At 45.4% G+C, this 21,112-nt stretch overlaps 1 protein-coding gene across 1 annotated transcript in view; it reads right to left on the reverse strand.

Moving 5' to 3' along the window:
- Positions 1–20,447, reverse strand: part of LOC142560698 (protein O-mannosyl-transferase TMTC1-like) — a 118,618-nt gene extending 98,171 nt beyond the window's left edge. Inside the window, exon 1 of the mRNA XM_075672958.1 lies at positions 18,905–20,447. Coding sequence (XP_075529073.1) covers positions 18,905–19,614 — 710 coding nt within the window. The 5' untranslated portion in view covers positions 19,615–20,447. The remainder of the gene's footprint in view (positions 1–18,904) is intronic.
- Between the last annotated feature and the right edge of the window lie 665 nt (positions 20,448–21,112).

Raw genomic sequence — 21,112 nt, forward strand, 5'->3', positions numbered from 1 at the left:
ATCTTGCACTCAGATTTTCAGCATTAGAAAAAAAAACTGAAGAAATTCAATGTATTTCCTTATTAGAAAAATATCTGTAGCGAATGCGAGCACAGCAACCATTGAACAAAGCTTGTCGCAGAGTTTCTAACGGCTACAAAAGTGTGGGACGTCATATTACTATGATAGAGCACGTTCTGCACTCAACTTTCACGATGCCTAAATAATCGAAGGCGTCCTTTACGAGAATGCGATCATAACGTAATAATTATACAAAATGTCATATTAGAAATTCAATCGGGGTTGCTAAGGAGTCCGTCAAGGAAGTCATTTTGGCTGCTACAAAGAAAGCGCTTGCTCAACTACCAGTGCCTAAACTTATTTATCTTTAACAGCAATGGACGTCTGCGAAATATCTCCACGACTACCGTGAGCAATAGTGCCGGAGAACTTTATTATCAGCAGTCCCGAGTGTTGGGACGGCAGTGACGATGATGTTGACGACCGAATAGCTTTAAACTTCTTTCAGGTGGGGAAGGAAATTACACCTATAGAGCTGGTGCTCTATAGGTCTACTGCCTGTGCGCTCGCCGTTGATGGAGCCGCGTCACTTCCGGTCGCATCGCGATAAAAAAGCGTCTTCCGCCGCCGGTGATTTTGCGGCGCCCGTAAACCCGCGACTTATCGCGATAAGGCAAGTAACGCCCATCGTCCCACTCGGAAGCATTAGGCGGCGTCCCGACGTCATCGTCAACGCAGCCGGGTTCGCCATCAGTCAAGCACCGAGACATCGCGGCGTTGAAAGTGCGGTATAAATAGCTATGGCGCCGAGATTTCACTCCGCGAGAACAACACCCATCGTCGAAATGACGACACCGACTTTGCGAGAGAGCGCGCAAACAGGAAGCGGAAGGAAAACGAGCGCGGGAGATAACGAGCTACTTATAAGACAAAAAAAAAAAAATGAACGGGCCGCCGGTCGACGCGCTCTGATTTTTCATCTATCGATTTTCTATTAAGCCACGCGCGGCGCAAGTTGCTCAAGCTGTTGAGAAAAAAAAAATAAGCATAAGTGCGAGGCAAGGTTATTTAAATTCCACTTTGTGTTTGCTTTTCTCTCTTTTCTCGGAACTTTCTCGACCGTTCCAGAAACTCGCTTGCGCAGGGACTACATTGACGAAACAGCAACATTGTGTTTACTCGGGAGAGTCGCCTCCGGGCGGATATTTGATTTCAAAGAACACGTCAGTTAATTTAATCTCCACGAAGGGCGACAGCAACGTCCGTCTCCTGTGACGTCACGACAACAAAACTTTCTAACGTCGCCATACAAATGCCTTGGTTGAACAGGAAGCGTCGCATGCAGACGGCAATAGCTCCACCTATAAGAATAAATAAACTTTTGTTCCGGGAATGCAATATGGGATACTTCATGTTTTCCTCACTATACAAATATTTCCGACATCGCAAGCGCAGTGCCTCTCCAAGCAGACTTTTTTTTATTTTCGTTAGGAAAACAGCTTATGCTGCTTCTGTTATTTGTCTTGTTGGACTACTTCAAATGGTTGGACTAACTGGTCGCGAGGATTTCCCGTTCTGCAAAACTTTCAGCACCTACGACTGATATCCATTCCCTAACCGATAAATGCGCATTCATGCATTTTTGTTCTAATAATTATGAAAGACCGTAATAATAAAAATGGCCCAGTGTTTGCTTCCTGGTAAATCAGAGACGTTACTTTACGTGCTATATATAACTATACGTAGCAATATATACGTGCTGTAGACGTCTTTTTCAAGAAGAAACGTACCCGCCGTGGTTGCTCAGTGGCTATGGTGTTTGGCTGCTGAGCACGAGGTCGCGGGATCGAATCCCGGCCACGGCGGCCGCATTTCGATGGGAGCGAAATGCGAAAACACCCGTGTGCTTAGATTTAGGTGCACGTTAAAGAACCCCAGGTGGTCAAAATTTCCGGAGTCCTCCACTACGGTGTGCCTCATAATCAGAAAGTGGTTTTGGCACGTAAAACCCCAAATATTATTATTATTAAGACGAAACATGCCCAAAATGGGCGCTCAGATTTAAGCATTAGGATCGCACTGATAATCCGAAGTTTGCGAGCCTGGAATCAATTGGCAAGATACAAATGGCTGAATAGAAATTTCTGCTAAACAAGAGCAACAATTGAAAAAGTAATCACCCATTAGCTTCGCCGCACAAAAGTTCCGTTAACATAAATGAGCGCGGTGAGATCACTCGAATTATTGCAGTTATATGAAGGTACAATGCAACAAATAACGCTGTTTTACATTCAGACATACATTTTACAACAACGAGGTCCGTGAGCTTGTGACGTATGCGGTAAAGCACCAAGAATCACACGATAAGGAAGAAAATTATGACGTTGAACAGAAGACGAGCATTAATGTCGCACGTCAATAACGATATTAAGATGTGCCATTACCCTCCAAAGTTGTTAACGGTTTTTTGATGTATGCACAGGTAGACCGATGTGGTCTCTATACCATAGAACCACATTGTACTCTCCACGTTTAAAATAATTAAACTGCGATTTATAACGTCCAGAAACTGCACAGCGCCTTACAAAGGAAGCTGCAGAGGCCTTCGGAAAAATTTTGACTATACCTGAGGTTATTCAGCGTGCTCCAAAATACTACCGGCCATGTACAAGAGCACCCTTGCATTTCGCTTCCATCGAGTTGCTTTCGCCGAGGCCGGGAATCTCGAACCCGCGACCATTGTTCAGAAGGCAAACGCCAGAGCAAACGAATCACCGTGCCTGACACACTCTCCATGTTTCATATTCCTTTGCGATGACAGCCATGTTTTGAACGACCGAACGGCATTACAAGCTGTGCTCCTGCAGAACTCTATGGATGCTGTGACAAAGTAAAAAAACAAGAATAACGTACGAAAGCATCCCACTCGCTTCCCCCACAATATATATATATATTGTGCCTGACGCCAGCTAGCCATATAAAGAAACCAGGCCTTTAGGCAAACAAGGTTTGTCGAAGCGCTGCTTTTCACATAGTACTAGCATCTTCCACGGAGATCTTTTGTTCTTTCTTTTTTTTTTGTGCGCTCGCACACCTTCTCGAAGAATGCCGGCCACTTTGTATGCACGCATGCGTAGGAGCCGGTTGCCTAGTCATCTTACTCGTGCACGGGCGAAATTAATCTCCGCCGCGAAAGTGGCGCTTGTCAACAGAAAGGCTCCGCGCAATTTTTTCATCATCGGGCGTTAAAATTTTTTCGCCCACGGTTCCCAAAAATGACTGAGTTTACTTTCGGCTTAAAAAATAAATAAATAAATACATAAATAAATAAATAAAGGCGGGGGGGGGGGCGAGTGCACTAGACAGCATACCGAGGTGGCGCTGAGCACCTAACCCTTGAGAGAGATTTATCGAGGTGTACTTTAATATCATTTCACGTAGGTTCCACTTAGTGAGTGGACTATATTCTCATGAATGTTACAATTACTAAGTGAATGCCGGTGGCAAAGATTTCGAGACATGTGCACGTCACGCCATCTTTCGACGCTGGCAGCGAGACCGGCCGTAACTGAATGTAGAACAAATGGGGAAAAAATAATATCTGAGGAACAAAATTAATTAACAAGAAAGACTAGCGGTTACGAATATTAGGGACCCACTCGGACCACTCGGTGAAGATCCAGTAGCGTGCCACGAGGTACGTACGTTCGCCGGACATTTGAATATCTTACTACTGCGCGTAATGAGAGTCTAAGTTACGGTAGCGGGTGTGGCCGTCACCGACAAGTGACGGGAAGCGTAGAGGCCTGCCACCTACAGGAGGAATATTGACTCACAGTGGAGCAAAATTACTAAGAAGCTTAACCGCAAGTATGCGGCCGGTATAGTAAGCAACATGGCAACAAAGAAGAAAAAATGCAAAGTCCAAGAGGCGGATACGATCCCCTGGACGATGGAAAAGAAACTGGCTTGGAATAACTACTTCGAAAGCAAAAACTAAATCAGGAAAGGCACAATTCATGACAACTCAAAGCGAAGCTCTTTACTTTCCTAAGCGAGATGAAGGTGCCTTAGAACGCGCAGTTATAAAACGAGGTGCATCAAGGAAGAAGACGTATGCCCTCGCTGTATTAAAGCTAGGGAAACAGTGCTGCTGTTTTTCGTAGCTTCTGTGCGTGGATCCTCGCTAAGGGATATTATACATCGCCCAGGAGAAATGCATTGTTGAATCCAACCGATTTCATTTTCAACCATAACAATCATTCATCCCTCATTACCCCATTTATATATATATATATATATATATATATATATATATATATATATATATCTTCTCTGCGGTATATAAGATGACTGTTTACTGAAACGCCTTCGATTTTACTGGCTTTGATTTATTCATCAAAGTTGCGTATTTGTAAATTTATTCACGTAGCACGTATATAAAATCTGCCAGACTCTTGGTCAATCCACGTGAGTGGGCATGTGCCAGATACCTTAAGGACCTCCTCCTCCTCCTCAACTTCATCAAAGAGTGCAAGATACTTTATTAGAATGTGACGATATCTATTCGGCTGTCGCTTAAGCTCCTCTGGCCTTCTTGAAGCCCTTGGCTTCATGAATAACAGCACGAAAGCGAACATGTCCGCAGTGGAAATTAGTAAAAGGCGTTTGGAGGTTCGGTCGCAGAAAGCTAGGGAGACCATCGAACAACGGACGCTTGCAAAAACAAAGTTCCCAAAAGTGGTTCAGAAAGTGTGATGCTGGAAATTTTTGTGAGTTAAAAATATATAGGTAAGGCTTCTGACAAAATAAGAAATACAGCTAGTTGGAGCAACCCACCACTCCAATTCAATTGGAAAGTTCATGAATTCATCTGTCGGAAACCCACCGCCACCAGCTCGTGCACTCCTGCTTTGCTTAGCGTGCTAAGGTGGCATCCTTGCAGAATTTCACGTCTCCCATATACTGGCGACTGAACCATTTTTTTTATTGCACAACACAACGCTTTGGAAGAGTACAATGTCATCAAATACTACATTGCACTGACGTCCCAGAGCGGTCATCTGAAGTGCCGTACAGCGCCATCATTCTTACATTTGTCCAGCTGCTTATCAATAAACTACATGAACTTTTTTTATTAAGTATATTGTGTAGGAATTGTCGGCACGCCTTAAACCTTTAACCTTAAAAAAACTGCTGCTGCGTTTGCTTTCTTGCAGGCCAATATACAACGCGACTGCAGTTCTCCGAAACCGAGTATGAGAAGCATGGAAGGTATTGAAATCCTGAAGTGTCTTCCCCCAAATTATACAATATATACTGTCTATGAGTATTTACGCTATATTGCAAACCAATGGAGTAGCCTTTTAATATCAGTCGGAAAAATAAAAGGACTACAAAATTCAGGACGCAAGTAGAATGCAGAGTACCGGCTTTAAAAAAAAAAAAAAGAAAAACAAAAGCAGATGTAGACAAGCGGAGGTCACTGACCAAAGTTCTTGTTAGAAAGAGAGGAAAAATGTACAATGTGTTTCTGGTGTCAAAATATATTTCGGTCCCGAGAGAGGTGAGGCAATGCGGGTGGTTCAGGTTGGAGCTAAGCGGGAGAGGTCGTTGCCGCGTAGTGACCGCTTTGAGAATGTCGCGAATTCCCGCGAGATTGAAGCCAGTCACAGAAGTCGCAGTGTGGCGGTACGTTGAAAGTCGCCTCTAGAGAACACCGCCATCCAGCACCGAGATAAAAGATCAAAAAAGAAAAGAAAGAAAGAAAACAGAGCGACAAGCAAAAACGCAGCACCACTTCCGGGAACAAAGGCTGCGCGTTGAGTGAGCTCGCGGTGCTATCGAGGACGAGGGTCTGGGTCTCCAAGGATGAAAAAAAGTCGATATCATCGCTGCCATCGATTCCCCCGAGGCGTTCGATGAAAGCGATGCTGAGAAGTCTTATTGCGAGACAGCACCGTCGTCGTATATATGAGCGCATGCGCAGAGGGAACGCGCGTGTCTCAGAGAGTTCAGCGGATAGGGAATTCTTGCGTTTACTGATAAGGCCTTCTTGTTCTGAGGTCTCTTCGTTCGCTGCCATCGAAGCAGTGTCGGAAGACATGTTTTAACTTTTACTCCTGGTGTCACCTTCAACGTACCGTAATGTCTTTACCACAGATTTTGTTTTGTTTTGTTTGCTCCCTATAGGTCAAAGTATAGGGCATAAATTGAGTGATGTTAAAACACTGAGTAAACTACATCGCAACTAACCACTCTCAGCGACCCGGAGGAAAAAATACTGAACTACTGCCAGTGTCCGCACATCTGCGGTTTTATGAATAACAATCCGGGTTGCGGTACTATATAGGCGGTATTACCTCGGCCGCTAGCGCTGTAAAATGTGCAAATGGTGCTGCGCTGCATACGTGCTGTGTAGTGTATCGACGGTAACGTTGAAGTTCTCGCTCGAAATGTCACTGAGCGCATGGCGTCACTATGCAAGTCTAACCAAAGCTAAACTGAGAATTGCGATAATGAACTTGCGGTGCGCGTGGCGCATTTACATCTCCTGAGCTGTTAATTTGTCCGAATTTGTGGTAAAACCGCTAAGCCTTCGCTTCTTCCCTTTTCCTTTGATGCTCCTTCACTTCGTTTTCTCCCTGTCAATTGTATACATGCTTCCGAAATAATAATAATAATAATAATAATAATAATAATAATAATAATAATAATAACGGCGGTGGCTGCGCACAATTGAAATCTTTGTCTCATTTCTGGAGTTGTGTTCTGACAGGGCATCGCTCGGTTGAATGAACAGCACATTAATTGCAATCAGTGGTTTCCTATATCTAGGGATTAGCGTTTGCGGTGTTTTTTTTTTTTGTAAATTCGGCGTACTTATCGAACTACTTTATATTCGCTCCTAAAGTTATGTTCCTTTCTTTTTTCGTGAATATTTATTTACGAATAAACTTTGACGGACATATTTCTGCTTACGCGTTGTGCGTACGGTTTCTTTTTTTTTTTTCAATAAAAGTTTTTCAAAAATTTTGCTGCCTTAGAAACGCGCTTTATGACTGCGGATCCTGTAGTTTAAAACTGCAGTTGCATAAAATGTACAGCACAAGCGTTTAAAAAAAAAAGGACCTACTCAGAGGACACAACACCACACGACAACATGACGATAAAGGAATGAAGAATCAGTGCATTCGGTATTCTATCACAAATACAATGATAAAACATGGCGCTACGTCAGTGTATGGCAAAAGATCTCGAGACACGCGTGGTAAGAATTTGTAGTCAACGGATGATAAATTACAAACGCTGTATGTTGTCTGGCTCCAATCAGGCCTGGAAACAATGGCTACAAAGTTGCCCAAAACATATACGCGCTATAAATATGGGAATGAATGCACTGATATGTGTTCCTAAGAAGAAACTTATGCTGCGAAGTGATGAAGACAACTAAAATAACGTAACAAATCTTACGTTATTACTCATTTTTCAATAACACGAAAGCGCCATTAGGGTCCCTTAACGCAAATGTCTTGAGGCATGTGATACAACCACACTGCCGTCACAGCAACAGTCACTCAGGGCATTGTACTAAGAAAACTATGAGCTATGAAAACAAAAAAGAAAGGCCGTTAATACTGGGTACCGAATCGGCAAGGCTACCCACTGAAACCGGAAAGTATGCCGGTCACGGGGGCTGATAACTTCATGTTGTGAAACGTTCTCAGACAGCAAGTCAATATAGTTTTACGTGGTTTATCTCTCTAGATTTGATTCCATATCTTGGAACAACTGTGTATATTCTTCTTGTACCTTCAATTCGCAGGAATATAGGCAACATAGACCAGAAATTTTACGAAACGGACGCACAACACTTGTGCCATTACGGGTTCAAGGTTTCCCTTGTGTCACGCCATCTTTTGCAATGAACTCTATTTTCTCTATTTGCTTACGCGTCGTCGCAATTCACAGGCAAACGTTTCTGATAATTTTTCAGAAGTACCACCGGACGCCGAGACGACCGACCTTTTGCCCTTGCTGAAAAGCTTCTCGCACTCGCTCGGCAAATGAAACGCTAAAGCAGCTGCGGAGTTTAGATAAACTGCAATAGATCGAATACTCCAAAGCCGATGTGCCATGTAGACTTCTGCAGCTACATAGTGTCTCAATGTGCGGGAAAGCCAAGAGCAAAGTCTGGCTTCGTCTCTCCTGCTACTGAGATTTGTATAGATATAAATTGACAACTAGTGTCTGAGGATTGGAATAAATGTTTTCCTTAAAAAGGGCACGTCAAAGTAAAACGATCGAAACGAAGCGGAATTTGCGAAGCGCTCGAGACCACTGTAAAAGGTGGCCCGGGAAACGCCGTTTTGTCATATTTTCGAAAGATGATGGCGTTTCCTTTTTTCGTTTTCATTTTATGGTAGACAACTTTCCTGAGTTTACCTAATCGTTTGATAATTATTGTAGAGAGCTCGCAAAATCTAAATTGACAACAGGGAGAATCTTCCAGGAATGCAGTGTACTCCAAGTACGAGACGTTGGTCGCGCTATCGCGTAGGTACACGTTGCTTTGCTGTGGACATGGCGTTCCCCCTGTCGAACAATGTATTAACCCTTGTATTGATGATTATTGGTGCGCCGGACCCATTTCGCCTACCGATGACTTCTTTCGCATATGCGTTATCGAAAAATGCTATTTTAGCTATGATATCGTGAATGTTATGTACTTTGAAACGTGAAAATTGTTTTGAACTGTTCTTTGTGAGTTTGTTTCCGCTGCTGCCTTCCTAATCGGGGGATGGCGGGGCTAGTGAGGCTGCTAAAATGCAGCTTTTCTTTTCCCGCTATCCTCACCAGTTAGGTACATTTTTGTTACGTACTGATGTACCAGTATGGTCAAATAAAGCAATCTCAACCAATCTTAATGAAATTGTCGCTGCCTCATCAAAAATACAAAAAGAATATAATGAATACATAAAGTCAATTCTTTGGCGTCTTTTTCACAGCCCGTTGATATGCGGATTAAGTGGAAGCATCCCTGTGTGTTTCGTTATCTTTCTCAAAAACTCTGCAACCTTTCCCTTTCTTTTTGTGCTAAAGTGAGCCCGGAATGGCAAAGCGTTCCATATAATTTTTTTTAGTAAGATGTTCAGGAGAGGTTGGCATCAAGCATGATGCCCACGACTACTTCTATTTCAGGCAAATAGTACTTATAAAAAATGCCCGGCTAAAAGAAACAAACGAGGTAAAAAAAAAAGACAGAGACAGTACGTAAAATAGGCCGGCTAAAACGGACACACGTAAAAAAAGATGCCACATTAACATAACCGGTAATAGATCGGAAAGCGCTAATGCAGAGTTCGCCTCAAATGTAAATTGGCGCTAGGTACGTCCCGACACAAAAATTGAACATGAAGTAATCACAATAATGAACATAGACTAGTGACATCTAATTTAGTTGTATTTCAAGGGAGCGTGAAACTAGCGTACAATATACTATACAGAATACTATACAGTACCACACAAATTTCAGCAATAGAATTGAAAAGAACAGAAGGAAAAGATCGATCTTAGGATGGATAGTTGGGCGTGCTGGTTAAGCATGGGCGTGTTGGCGCCCTGTGTGTGCGTGTGTGTGTGTGTTTCTTCTTTGTCCTCCGTCGGTTTAGCGCCTTCACTTCAGATCATGAAAAGGAAAGAAAAGAGAACAGAGGAATCAGATTTTGTAAGAGCTTTATGTTCTATTGCAGGTTTTACGACAGCTGCTGCACTTTTCATCCAGTCAAGATGCGCATCGAGATGCTAACCAGGCGGCGTCGTAAGTACGAAAGTTCGTTGTCAAATATGATTCATGCATTCACACGAACATCAAAACTCAGTTGTAATTTCCCATGGAAGTCCTCCCCGATTTACGTTCTGCATTGGCTTTAGAGCACGCGCTTCATTGCCTATCCCCACTACTCGCTGGACATTTTTTTCTTCGCAATCGTGTATCGTGATCGAGCGCAAGCAAAGGCATTGTAGCTCACGGCTTTCCACGTGTTTATATCTCCCGAGGACCTTTCCTGATTTACGCCAAATTGTCAGCTATGTACAATTAACCTTCAATTTTTCCTTCGCAATGTATTTGAGGATTCTACACTCGGTGTTGTGAGCACCAAAATACTACGTTTTTGGAAAAAGCCTCATAATTTCGTTGCATTAAATTGCACTAAAGAATCGGAACCAAATAGCAATTCTATTGCCGTTCATTCGAAAACTAATCATTGAAGAATTGAATTGATTAAAGGCCAACCGCACCGAAATTTTATTTAGTCTAAATTTGTTACGAGTTACCAGTGAATCAGACTTGGCTCAAGCCGCTGGGCTGATAATTGCGTAGTTTTCTTGTTAGCACACTTTAGACAGCACCTAAGCATACGACGCGGGCATCTGGTGGTTGTTGTTATGGTGCAAGTACCAGCACACAACCTCCGAGATTCCTCACCGCACGGCGCACATCCGCGCGGGCGCCGCGTCATCTCGGAAGTCATGCCGAGGACACCGCGCGCGTTAGATCATGCGTCACTTCCTTAAAGCGGAAATGGCACCTTTTTTTTCATAGTTTCGGAATTAGAAACGGCCATTTTTGAGAGCTCTTCGTCAGACGTCCACTCGTATTTGAAACGTCAGTTTTTTTTTTTTATAGAACGCTCCTCTATATATGCACTATCTTATTCTAGGCTTCGTACGCGGTCCAAAATTGAATAGGAGTAGCCATATAGGAGGTGCAAATACGTAGTGGGAAGTTTATATTTATTAACTTTTGGCCCATTCATCATGTTACGCCACCTCCCATTGTTGCCCATCCATTATGTTGTGCGACCTCCGATCGCCACTACCGGGAATTTACTACTCATCCCTGCAAAGCTGTGAGATGCTGCACCAGACAGTTCCCACTTTCAGACCTGCGTACGTTCGCACATTCCTCCTGCAGCAGTGAACAGTCCTGGCACCGATCAATAAGCGTGCACGTGAACTTGCGTGCAAAGGGTGTCCGGCATTTTACTCCCGAGTTACTGATGCCGAACCGGGGAGTCCATCACGATACACAATTTTAGCTAACGGGTGTATGGCTTCTATCTCGTTACCAGACGCTGCTGAGGGGCACAATTGAGTGAGTTCCTTACGTTTTTCCTTTTTTCTTTCATTTTTTTTCCCGCGGCTGCCGGCAACCACGCCCTTGGAAAGGGACTTTGCTTCGCGTGAGGTCGTTCGCGTGTGTACAGAAAGAGCCCTAGACGCACGACAGCCAGACCGTAGCCGATGACCTTTGTGTGGGGCTACACACGCTGTTTCCGTAATTCGGTGCAGCATGACGTGAGCCTGCACCTCTTTTTCACCTGCTATGCCTGACCTTTTAAGGATGTAGGGATACGTTTCTTACTTGAGTGGGCTTCCTGAAATATCTGTTTATTCTCTTCGTTGCTCTGTTCAGCACGGGGTCGCAGGTTGCTCGAGGTCACGCGGCAGCCGTATTCGGATAGCGGCGACATGCGAAAATGTTCGTGTACGGTTACGTTAGGCAAACGTTAGCGAACTCCAGGTGGGCAGATTGTTTCCAGGAGTCCGCCACTGCAGTGTGTCTCGTATAAGATGATTGTTTTAGCACGTACAACACCACAAAATATTTAGTTTTCTCTTTTTACTCTGCTCCCGAGTGTTTCGTTCCACAGTTGCTCGTTTCGGGCAGTTAAACTGAGGAAATAGAAGTTGCGGCGAAAACCATTATATCTCACTGACTGTTCCGATGATAAGCTTCAGCATTGATTAGCTTTGGTTTTGTTAATAAGATATGAATGAAATGCAGACTTCGTGAACATTTCTCATTGGTTACACACATATAACCTTTGGAGACTATTTATTTTTAGGCTATAACTGCTTTACGAAGATATCTGTTTCGGGGACAACGCTTACCGAACACTTCATAGAGTGATAACAATATACGAGAAATGACCACCGGGCTCAATCCTCTAGTATTTGTTGGTCCCATGATGAGAGCGGATTCACTTATTGGCATAAGATATATGCTTCAGTAAAAAAAAAGTGACAATTAACTACGCAGCACTAAAATTTTGCTTTCGGAAATGTGTTTTCATAATCTATTGGCATTGTATTTGCATTCATATATCGCGGTTTTTTTAACCACACTTTGTGTGTTGCTTTATAGACGGCGATTTAGTGTTAATAACTTGCGCCTAACCAATATGGAGCGCATAATATACATTACTGTCGTTAAGACACCGTGTGTTTTAAATGCGCCGCAATAGATACAAGCTACTAAGAACTTTCTTCGCCTGCTGAAACGAAAATGATTTGTGAACTGCTGCGCGGAGGAAACTGGTGGGGCGCCTGGACCACGTCAGGCGGTCACCTTTTAACGCTATAGCGTCAAGGGCCCCGCGTCGCACAAAGGCCGGTGCCGGCGTAGGCGTCGGCGGCCGAGAAACTTCACCCCCAAACCACGCATATAGTACGCGGCACTAAAGTTCTTCTATCACTAAAGTTGCCCATACCTGTTCTTACATTCCTTACATTCTTTACAAACTTCTTCCTCGGAATTTCGGGAATGGCAGCCCACAAACAAATGCTATGAAACAAAAAAAAAACAGAAAACACGGACAGCGCACGCCTTTTATGTTAAATCTTCTCAGACTGAAATATCATAACTGCGAAAAAATAACAGCAAAGCGGCCCACGCAAGTGGCCGCGTTTCTACCAGAAAGCCCGCCTTCGCGCATAGATTTCGCCGGCAGCGTTTCCCGGCCAAAAAATTACGGTCACGTACAAGCTGCAGTTGTCCGGAAGCGTGAGAACCAGTTAGGGATATTTGAATGCCGTCGTGTTCCACTCTTAAAGGCGAAGCTTAAGGGTCCTGAAATTTTTCTTTTGTCACGAAATCCCCTTGCTACTTAGTAGGGAAGGAAAAGGGCTTCATTCTTCAATTGCACACTTCTTGGAAAAGGTCAAGGCACGGCACAATGCTGATTTATTTTTCCGCATTTTCAACCGCCGAACACTCCGACGCTCTTACTAACGAGGAATATGAAAAAAAAGTCATGCACCATATTTCGAGTCGGCGCCCAGCAACGGTGAACTGTCTCGAAGAGGCTCAGCACAGCTCGGAGACCTTCCTTCTCTTAATTTCTGAAAGGCAACCTTCATACAACTGCGCAACTAATATGAACAAAATACGTCACGCCTTCTCTTAATTTTCTGTCGCCGTGACAGCCGCGCCGAAAACAGTGTCCACCAAGCACGAGAAACGAGGTTATGCTAAAGCATACCTGGCAACTAACTACACGCCTCCTCGTAAACAAAGAAAGCTGCGGCCAACTAAAAGACCCGAAGCGAAATTGCAGTGAGTTGGAGAACAGTGCTTAAGAAAGAGTAAACTAAGTCGGCGCTGCTGGCGATGTAAAGCCGTAGCCAACCTCAGTGTCTTGTTTTGTTTAGTAATAGATGAATCCAGCGTTCTACAGCCGATCCGAATGTGCGGAGCAAATGCGACAAAAATCTTCTCTTGCGTTGATTGCCTAAAAAAACCGAAACGACTCTACGGACGTTCCCGTTCCCGATGCTAGCAGAGAATCTGACAAGAGGGCCTTGCGTTTGACTTTTACGGTGAAAAGAAGAAAAAGAAGAAGTAAACACGAAAACTATCTGAAGTAAAGGCAGGCGCACTCACAAAAGTGCGAAGGCCTGCTTTCTTTCGACACAGGGTAGCAGCGTGTTTTTTTTTTTTTTTATCACGTCGCTTTAAGATCGATAAGAGGTCGTCTCGGCCTCACAGGAGCGACTTCACAGTGTCCTGTAATCCTCGGAAGATCTTGAAGAGATTGACAAATACCGTTTCTCTTCCTTTAAGCGCAGATCACATTGTAGCCTCTGGTGCACTAGAAATTTCGGCCAGTGACTGAAGTTTAACCGAAGAGCCGGAACGATCTCTAAATTACTTCAATGAGTCGCCACTTTGTGTAACCTATATATAGCGCTACACCAGTGGGAGCAATGGCCCACCAATATCGCCCTCGGTTGCGGTCCATTCTGTCGGCGTTCGGTATGAACCATTCAGGAAAGGGTCTACAGAAGGGCGGCTGCTCCTTCGCTTTATTTTGTAATTCGCACGAAACACTTGTAGATGAGTGTGACACCGTGGCTTTTGAGGACAAGGGTCAAGTGACAGAAGGGACGGACGATGATCCACGAATATTTATTACAGTCGACTGCTTTGTGTATTCTGTCGCGCGGTCTGTTTACACGCGGCTTTCTATGTACGTTCTTACGATTCGTGACTGTTGCTGCACATTTAATACTGAAGAGCAGCAGAAGAGTATGCGTAAACCCGCCAGTGCTAGTATTTGAACAGAAGTGCAAACAGTCTTTTTTTTTTCTTTCGCGGGAACTCTTAACACCATATCCGATGCGTCACCGAACAGCAACATTTGAATTGTGTGAGGCAGTAGCAATCGTCATCTACCTCAGTGCGACTTGCACGGTCAACTATAGCGCGGATAAGCGCAATCGTGTTTCTTTTCTTTAAATGGCTCTCTAGATTTCACACCAAAGAGTATATGACTGCTGCGCATGTCGTCGGTAATGTTTCACCAACAGGTCAGGACCATCGTATGTCTCTCAATAGAACCTTTAATTTCCGCACAAACAGCACGTGTTTATTCTTCTTTTTCTATCTTTTTTTCCCCGCACGCATGACAGAAAAGAAGGCCAAGCGCTTATTTCTTGTGAGACGCTCATTACGGAAAGTATTTATACTTCTCAAGTAAAAGGTAATCTTTCGCCGTGTTTTGACCGGACAAAATCAACAGACAAACTTGCTTGATCATCATCGAAGCATAGCCGTAAGGTGCATATACACATATCGTTTTCCGGTACACATGAGCGGTTACACTCTGCCTATAATGTGGATGTAAAGCATGCGTGATATCCAATCAAGAGGCCGTACTTGTCGCCGTAAGAAACGCTTGTCATGGGTCGGCTGCCTTCACTAACAAGATTGCGTGAATAAGGCCATCATAGTTATAGGATGACAACCGGCCAGTGCCGTATATGCCGCGCTATAGGATACAAAGGCTTTATGACACAGGCCTAGATTTACATTTCACGATATTGTCTGGTCTTCCGAGTGCTGCGCCTTTGTCCCCGCTTCATTTTCCCAGTGTTTCATAATATTGCCTATTTTTTATTGTAAAACTTGTAAGCATTCAAATATCAACAGAAGAGAAATTCGCAAAGCATTTTATCTTTCGTACGGACCCTTCTGTGTTGGTTGGGACCCTGCGCAAGTCGTTCAATAATTGTTGCTCTTTGCTGCTGTCTCTTTTGATGAACGGCACTTGTTTGCGAGCGTTAAATTTAGCGGGTTTTGGAATGCATTTCGCCGTGCAGTTTTCACCAAGCAGTTTAAGAGAGAGAAACAACTTCATGGCGCTGTGACGCGGGCCCTGACGTCTTTTCAGCGGGTGGTCTCTACTCAACTCCAGCGCGTGTTACTCCCGCGGTCGGTCGCCCTGAAGGGCAACGTTCCGTCGGTTTCGCTCGGCCTTTGTCTTTCAAGAGCCGCCGAGACCTGCTGGACGGCCCAGGTTTGGCTTTCGTGGTCATAGCGTCCCGCCGCAGCCGCGAGTCGCGGCGGAATCGTTGTACTCGTCGAAGCTTCATCGGGGAACTTGGTGCAATCCAATAGGATGAGCGTCCGGGTGGCCCTCTTCCGCTGGCACACGCAAGCAGTTTAAAAGGTTTCGTAAGCTGCAGCGGTTCCCAGGTGCAGCCGACAAGCTATAGTGTAGCAGCAAACTATATCATTTGCTCCGTTCGCGAGCCAGCGACGGACCTTCTTTACGAATGAAAATGTTAGTGAATTGAGTTCCGTAATCAATGAAGAAACAGAACATGCGCAGGCACCCATCGATATGAGTTGCACTGGAAACTGCTGCATACTTCTGGACACGCGCGCGAAGACGCACAATCTCTCAAGTAATTCCAGCTTCGTGACGAGAAAGTAATGCACGCAATAGTTCTGACACCTGGAAGGCGTCGAATGAAAAGCTTGGAGAAAGGCGAATTACGTTTCTATGTACAGTGATAAAGCCAAACGATATGCTTAATCGCTGATGGTGATTTAATTCGTACGGGCTGTTTTCGATAACACAAAAGCGACCATGACTTCCGTACGTGATGAGGCCTTAGAGGTTGTAGAGCGTGCTTCATCCGAACAGTGTTTGAACTTCTTCACCTAAGTTACGGGCGAGAGCAAGACTACTGTGATGTTATCGACCATGTTGCAATAATGCTCGTTGCTTCAGTAAAAAAAAAATATCTTCCATGTGGCCGCAACGCTATGAAGGCACGATTAAAACGCAATTTCTTTTGGCGAATGAAAAGTTGTCTAAAGCGATTGAAAGGTACGGGGTGGAGGGAATGTGAGGAAAACGCTTCAATTGGCCTTAGCCTTCCAGACATCCTAGAATTCAGGGTTCGAATCCAGAAAGCTTTCAGTTCATAAGTGTAGTTTTCCGCTGAGCAGCTGCTTTCACTGGTAATATGCCCAGCGTCACTATTGGCTGCCATACGCAAATAAAGGCCTGTCTAGCTGAGGAACTTTTTGCAAATACAGGCCCCGATTTGCTATCTGCATACAAGTGAAAGCGGTCAGCGCACCTTTTTACCGGCTGAAATAAAAAACGGTGCTTATTTCCGTTCTCAACTTTTCTTTGCTTTACCAAGCAACCCACATCCCGCAAACGCTAGGCTGCCCCGATTGACGATCTTAGAACATGTTTTGTTTCCAGGCGAGTCCAATAACTCCATTAGAGATGTCGCTGATGCATGTTCATCTTTTACTCGCCTCTAGCGTTTTCTTCTAGGCTCCACAGAGAGCTGACGTTTAAAAAAAACAAATAAATAAAACGTTCCTCTGGCAGTTTCACGGTTTTTCCAGGAACATTTTGCCACTACGCGTGCACACAAAAAAAGTAAAGTTCCTCTAACGCCGCCCGCCTGACGTGACTGGCCGGCTGGTGCTGGGTCATTACGCGGGCAGAGGGCGCTTCGGTAGTTTTTTTTTTCTTCTAGCGTGCTTCCTTTCAGCACTTCTTTCGCTTCTGGGAAACAAAACTGGTAGAACAAAGGCGAAAGGTTAAGCGCCCTATCGAACGCCAACCGACCCACGCTGGTGCCCGAAGAAAACGGAGCCGCATTTGCAATTCATATGGGAGAAGGTTCTTCTACGCCTATACCGAGTTCCCGGGGCATAGTAGTTTGCAACACTGTGGCTAAACTTCCGGGTGACGGGGGGGGGGGGGGGGGGGGGGCGAGGAGTTTCAACACTATAGAAAGCGAGAATCTGAAAATTTCGCACATCGCCGTGGTCCAGTGAGCATGAGAATATTTCAACCGGAGAGCTTGTGTGCATCGCTAAACTTCATCCACCGATTGTCGGCGGCTCATTGACCACCGCCCAAAGCAGCAATAATTATTGATGGCACTGTCATACCAAAAGGAATTCTGGACATTGCTCTTTCGGAAATCTTTTCAACTTCGTCGCGATACACCAGCGTAACTTAATGGGCAGCATGTTAATATATATATAATATTAATTTCTATCACCAGCCCGACGTCACCTGAGGAGTATTTTAACACTTGAAAGTTTTCTTTGGCAATCATAAAATACCGCAACTTTTGCTAGTGTTTCTGAAGCGCTTGGTCAGTGCATTTAGCTCTACCAGCGTTTTCATATTATCTTTGTCATAATGTCATAACCAAAAGACCTTGTTTCAGCAGCGCTACTTTTGCCTTTGTAAGTTTTCGTTCGGGAACTCCGGGCATTTTTTCGCGAAGGCTTCTTTTCTAGCACTCACGGCTGTGGATATACGTGCAACACTACACAATTTCGTTCTTCACATTTCTTCGCAGCGACACTTGTGGGTGCCGTTCTTCTTTGACCACTGCGTTTGTCGTTGGCTACCTTAGCATACGTCTCCAGAAAAGGTTCTTTACGCATAAGGTAGTACGTCCAGAAATTTATAGGGCAAGATTTCTTTGCACATCAACTATGGTTTATGCGTGGTAAACGAAGTATCTTGGCTGGTCGCATTGTTTGCCGCTAATTTCGTCTACTAGAACCTCTAGGGTGCGCAGGAGTGAACTCCTACATATTTCCACTGAATATGGCATTATCAACTGTTTACTGAAAATGGTAAATGTACTATACTTGTATTGCCTTTCTGTCTGGGCAAAAGTAAGGTATGAATGGAGGCAACAAACGCGTTCGGAGAAAAAAAAAAAGATTTAGTAATGAATCAGCTGCAGCACTTCACCTTTATTGCACAATACTACACCGTATTGTAACACGGACGTGTGTGCGTCACCTTCCCGATTGAATTGTTTCACTTTCGCTTTACAATGGTATACATTGTATTCACAATGAGTATATAATGAGATGACCAATATGATGCCATACACAATGAGTGCACTAATAAGCTTGTGCATTCGTGTAGCAGGCTTGGTTCGTAGATCTTTTATAACGTCGCATCCGCTACAATTTAATTATAGGGAAAACTAATCGTGACCGCAAGAAGCTGCTTCCCCGGTTGCACAAGTAATAAAATGTGCCTTTATATTAAAGATTCTTGGCTGTTACTTCACCTCCTAACAAGGTGGCGAGAAGTCCCTTTTTTCGTCTTTGAGAACAATATATCACTGCCTAAGCATGAACACTGTCGCACCTCAGCGTTGCCTCACTGCCGATTCGTTGTTCTGCTACACACCAGCTTTCAAAGCATATCACCCCGCCAAAGCGAGCAAAATTTTATAATTTCTGATATTTCTGCGCGCACGTTCTCACCTGAAACTCAGCACTGTGAGCGGCCGATACGACTTATGGCTCCGGGGGTCGGCCATCGGTCGGCCCCAGAAATCGTTCGTCCAAAGCGACGACGACGACGAGGACAACGCGTGTCGTCTGTTCTCACCGGTGACGTCTGGGTTCCCCACCACCGCCACCATGTCGTCGTGCACGAAATCTCCATCCAGCGAGTTCATGTAACACAGCACAGCCACAACACCGGCCCACACGGCGGGCATCCACGCGGCACTGGTCGAACACCACTTCCGTCCAACACCGTAGTCCGCACACGGCGGTAATTTGGCGCCGGCACAGTCGACGCCGTCCCGCCGCTTTTGCTGGTGTTGCTGCGGATGTTGGCGTCGATGGCAGTGGGAGGATGACCGCCGCTGCTCCTCTACTGGAATTGCGCTCGAACTGGCTTCGAGGCTCAATGGACGTTCGAAGAAAGAACGTGTCCTCGCAGCTACGGACGCGCACATGTCACTGAGTGAGTCGGTCAACGCACGCACTCTGCCTGTACCACGCGCTGCTTTGCATCTGCGAATATTGCAAGGGGCCTCTCGATGACAGCCTTTCCGCTCGCCATTCGACTGGCTTGATCTTCCCTTTGCGCCCACCGTTGTGGTGGACGCGTCTCCGGAAGACTCCAGGTATGCATGGAGCAGGGTCGATTCGGCGCCTCCGGCCAGCCAGCCTCCTGCGGCCATATCGTCAAGTGTCGCACAACAAACACAGTTGGGAATGGTTAAAACGCCCCCGTACGCAGATGTCGCAGTCTTGGTCCATACGCTCTCTTCGGCAGCGCTCCGCAGTCAATGAACTGCACAAACACCGAGGAATCGGACACGATGTGCACTATCCGGCACTTGCGAAGCACGTGCAGCGTAGGACGGCTTACTCACGGCCGCCGGAGTGCATCCAGGTGTGGGTCCACTCGCGACCGCTGTCTCCTTCGACGCTCTCGACGACATTGCATCGTAATCCACGGTAAATCAGTCCTAAAGGCGCGATGCTTCGACTGTCGAGCAGACGACACGTACGAGGCGACGACGATGACCTGCCTCCGTTTGCGGGTGCAAACGCCGGCCGCATGCTCTGCACGCCAGCTGCTCAAACTGCGGCCTGTTTAAGGTTGAGGAGGAGAAAAAAAATACATCAACGTGTAATTATACTAAGACGACTCGCACATCTCTCGAAACGCCATCGTTGTCCCTCTCGTTGTTTACGCATTGTGTAGGCCGGTGACAAGGTGCTGCGACACTTCGGTGAATCGCGCGTTATTAGCACGCTATATCCGCTCAAACTAGTACATCTCCACGGTTCCGCATTGCCCTGCTGACCGGGCGACAGGACGGCGATACCTAAACCTGAGACACCAAGTTTCAGGCACAGTGTTCGAATAGAGGAAAAGATTCACGCTGAGAGGCGTTCACACGGCGTGAGAGAGAGGACACAGAGTTCATCAGGGTGCATAACCACGCGGGACCGTGCGCGCGCAATGAGCTAGCGGTCGGGCGCCTGATCTGGCACTGGCAAAGAGACGAAGAGAATCTCGCTGATACGACGAAGCGGGCGCCCCTGGTGGCACTGCGCATCGACCGTGGAGGAGAGGCGCTGACGCAGCGTTCGCGTTCGAGGGGTCCAACGTGGGCTCTCCACAATGTGCCGCCATCTGTCGATCGGCACAGAAGTTAGATGCGAGGGCGCCGCAAAATACCGCTTGTTGGATGCACGTACCTTGAGGTGCTTGCTGCCTGTCCGGCTCTAATTTAGCCTGGCTTCTGGAATGAAGAAAAGTAGAATCGAATAAGATGAACAAAAAGAAAAAAAGAGGCAAATTGAAACATAAGAAACAAAAAAGAAACAAAGGCCCCTATGAATAAAGGAATGGCTAAAGTAAATGCCACAGGAAATACGGAGTTGTCAAATTAAAAAAAAAAAAAATCAATTACCTCAATGATAATTTAGAATGCAAATAATGTTTTGAATGGTCAGATCCTCGAATACAAGGATGGAAGGAAAGAAACATTCAGCGTTAATGTGGCAGCGGTTTCTTTTTTGCTATCATATTCTGAAGGACTCCAGGAAGTGCTGCCATCTACCGCTCGTTAAAGAAATATGGTGCGAAGGTACCATAACACTTGTATTCTTCACTTACTTCGACAACGCTGCTACTGAGCTCATACTTTGTCGCATGAAAAAACA

The sequence above is a fragment of the Dermacentor variabilis genome, chromosome 10 (genome assembly GCF_050947875.1).
Source record: "Dermacentor variabilis isolate Ectoservices chromosome 10, ASM5094787v1, whole genome shotgun sequence".
Taxonomy (NCBI): domain Eukaryota; kingdom Metazoa; phylum Arthropoda; class Arachnida; order Ixodida; family Ixodidae; genus Dermacentor; species Dermacentor variabilis.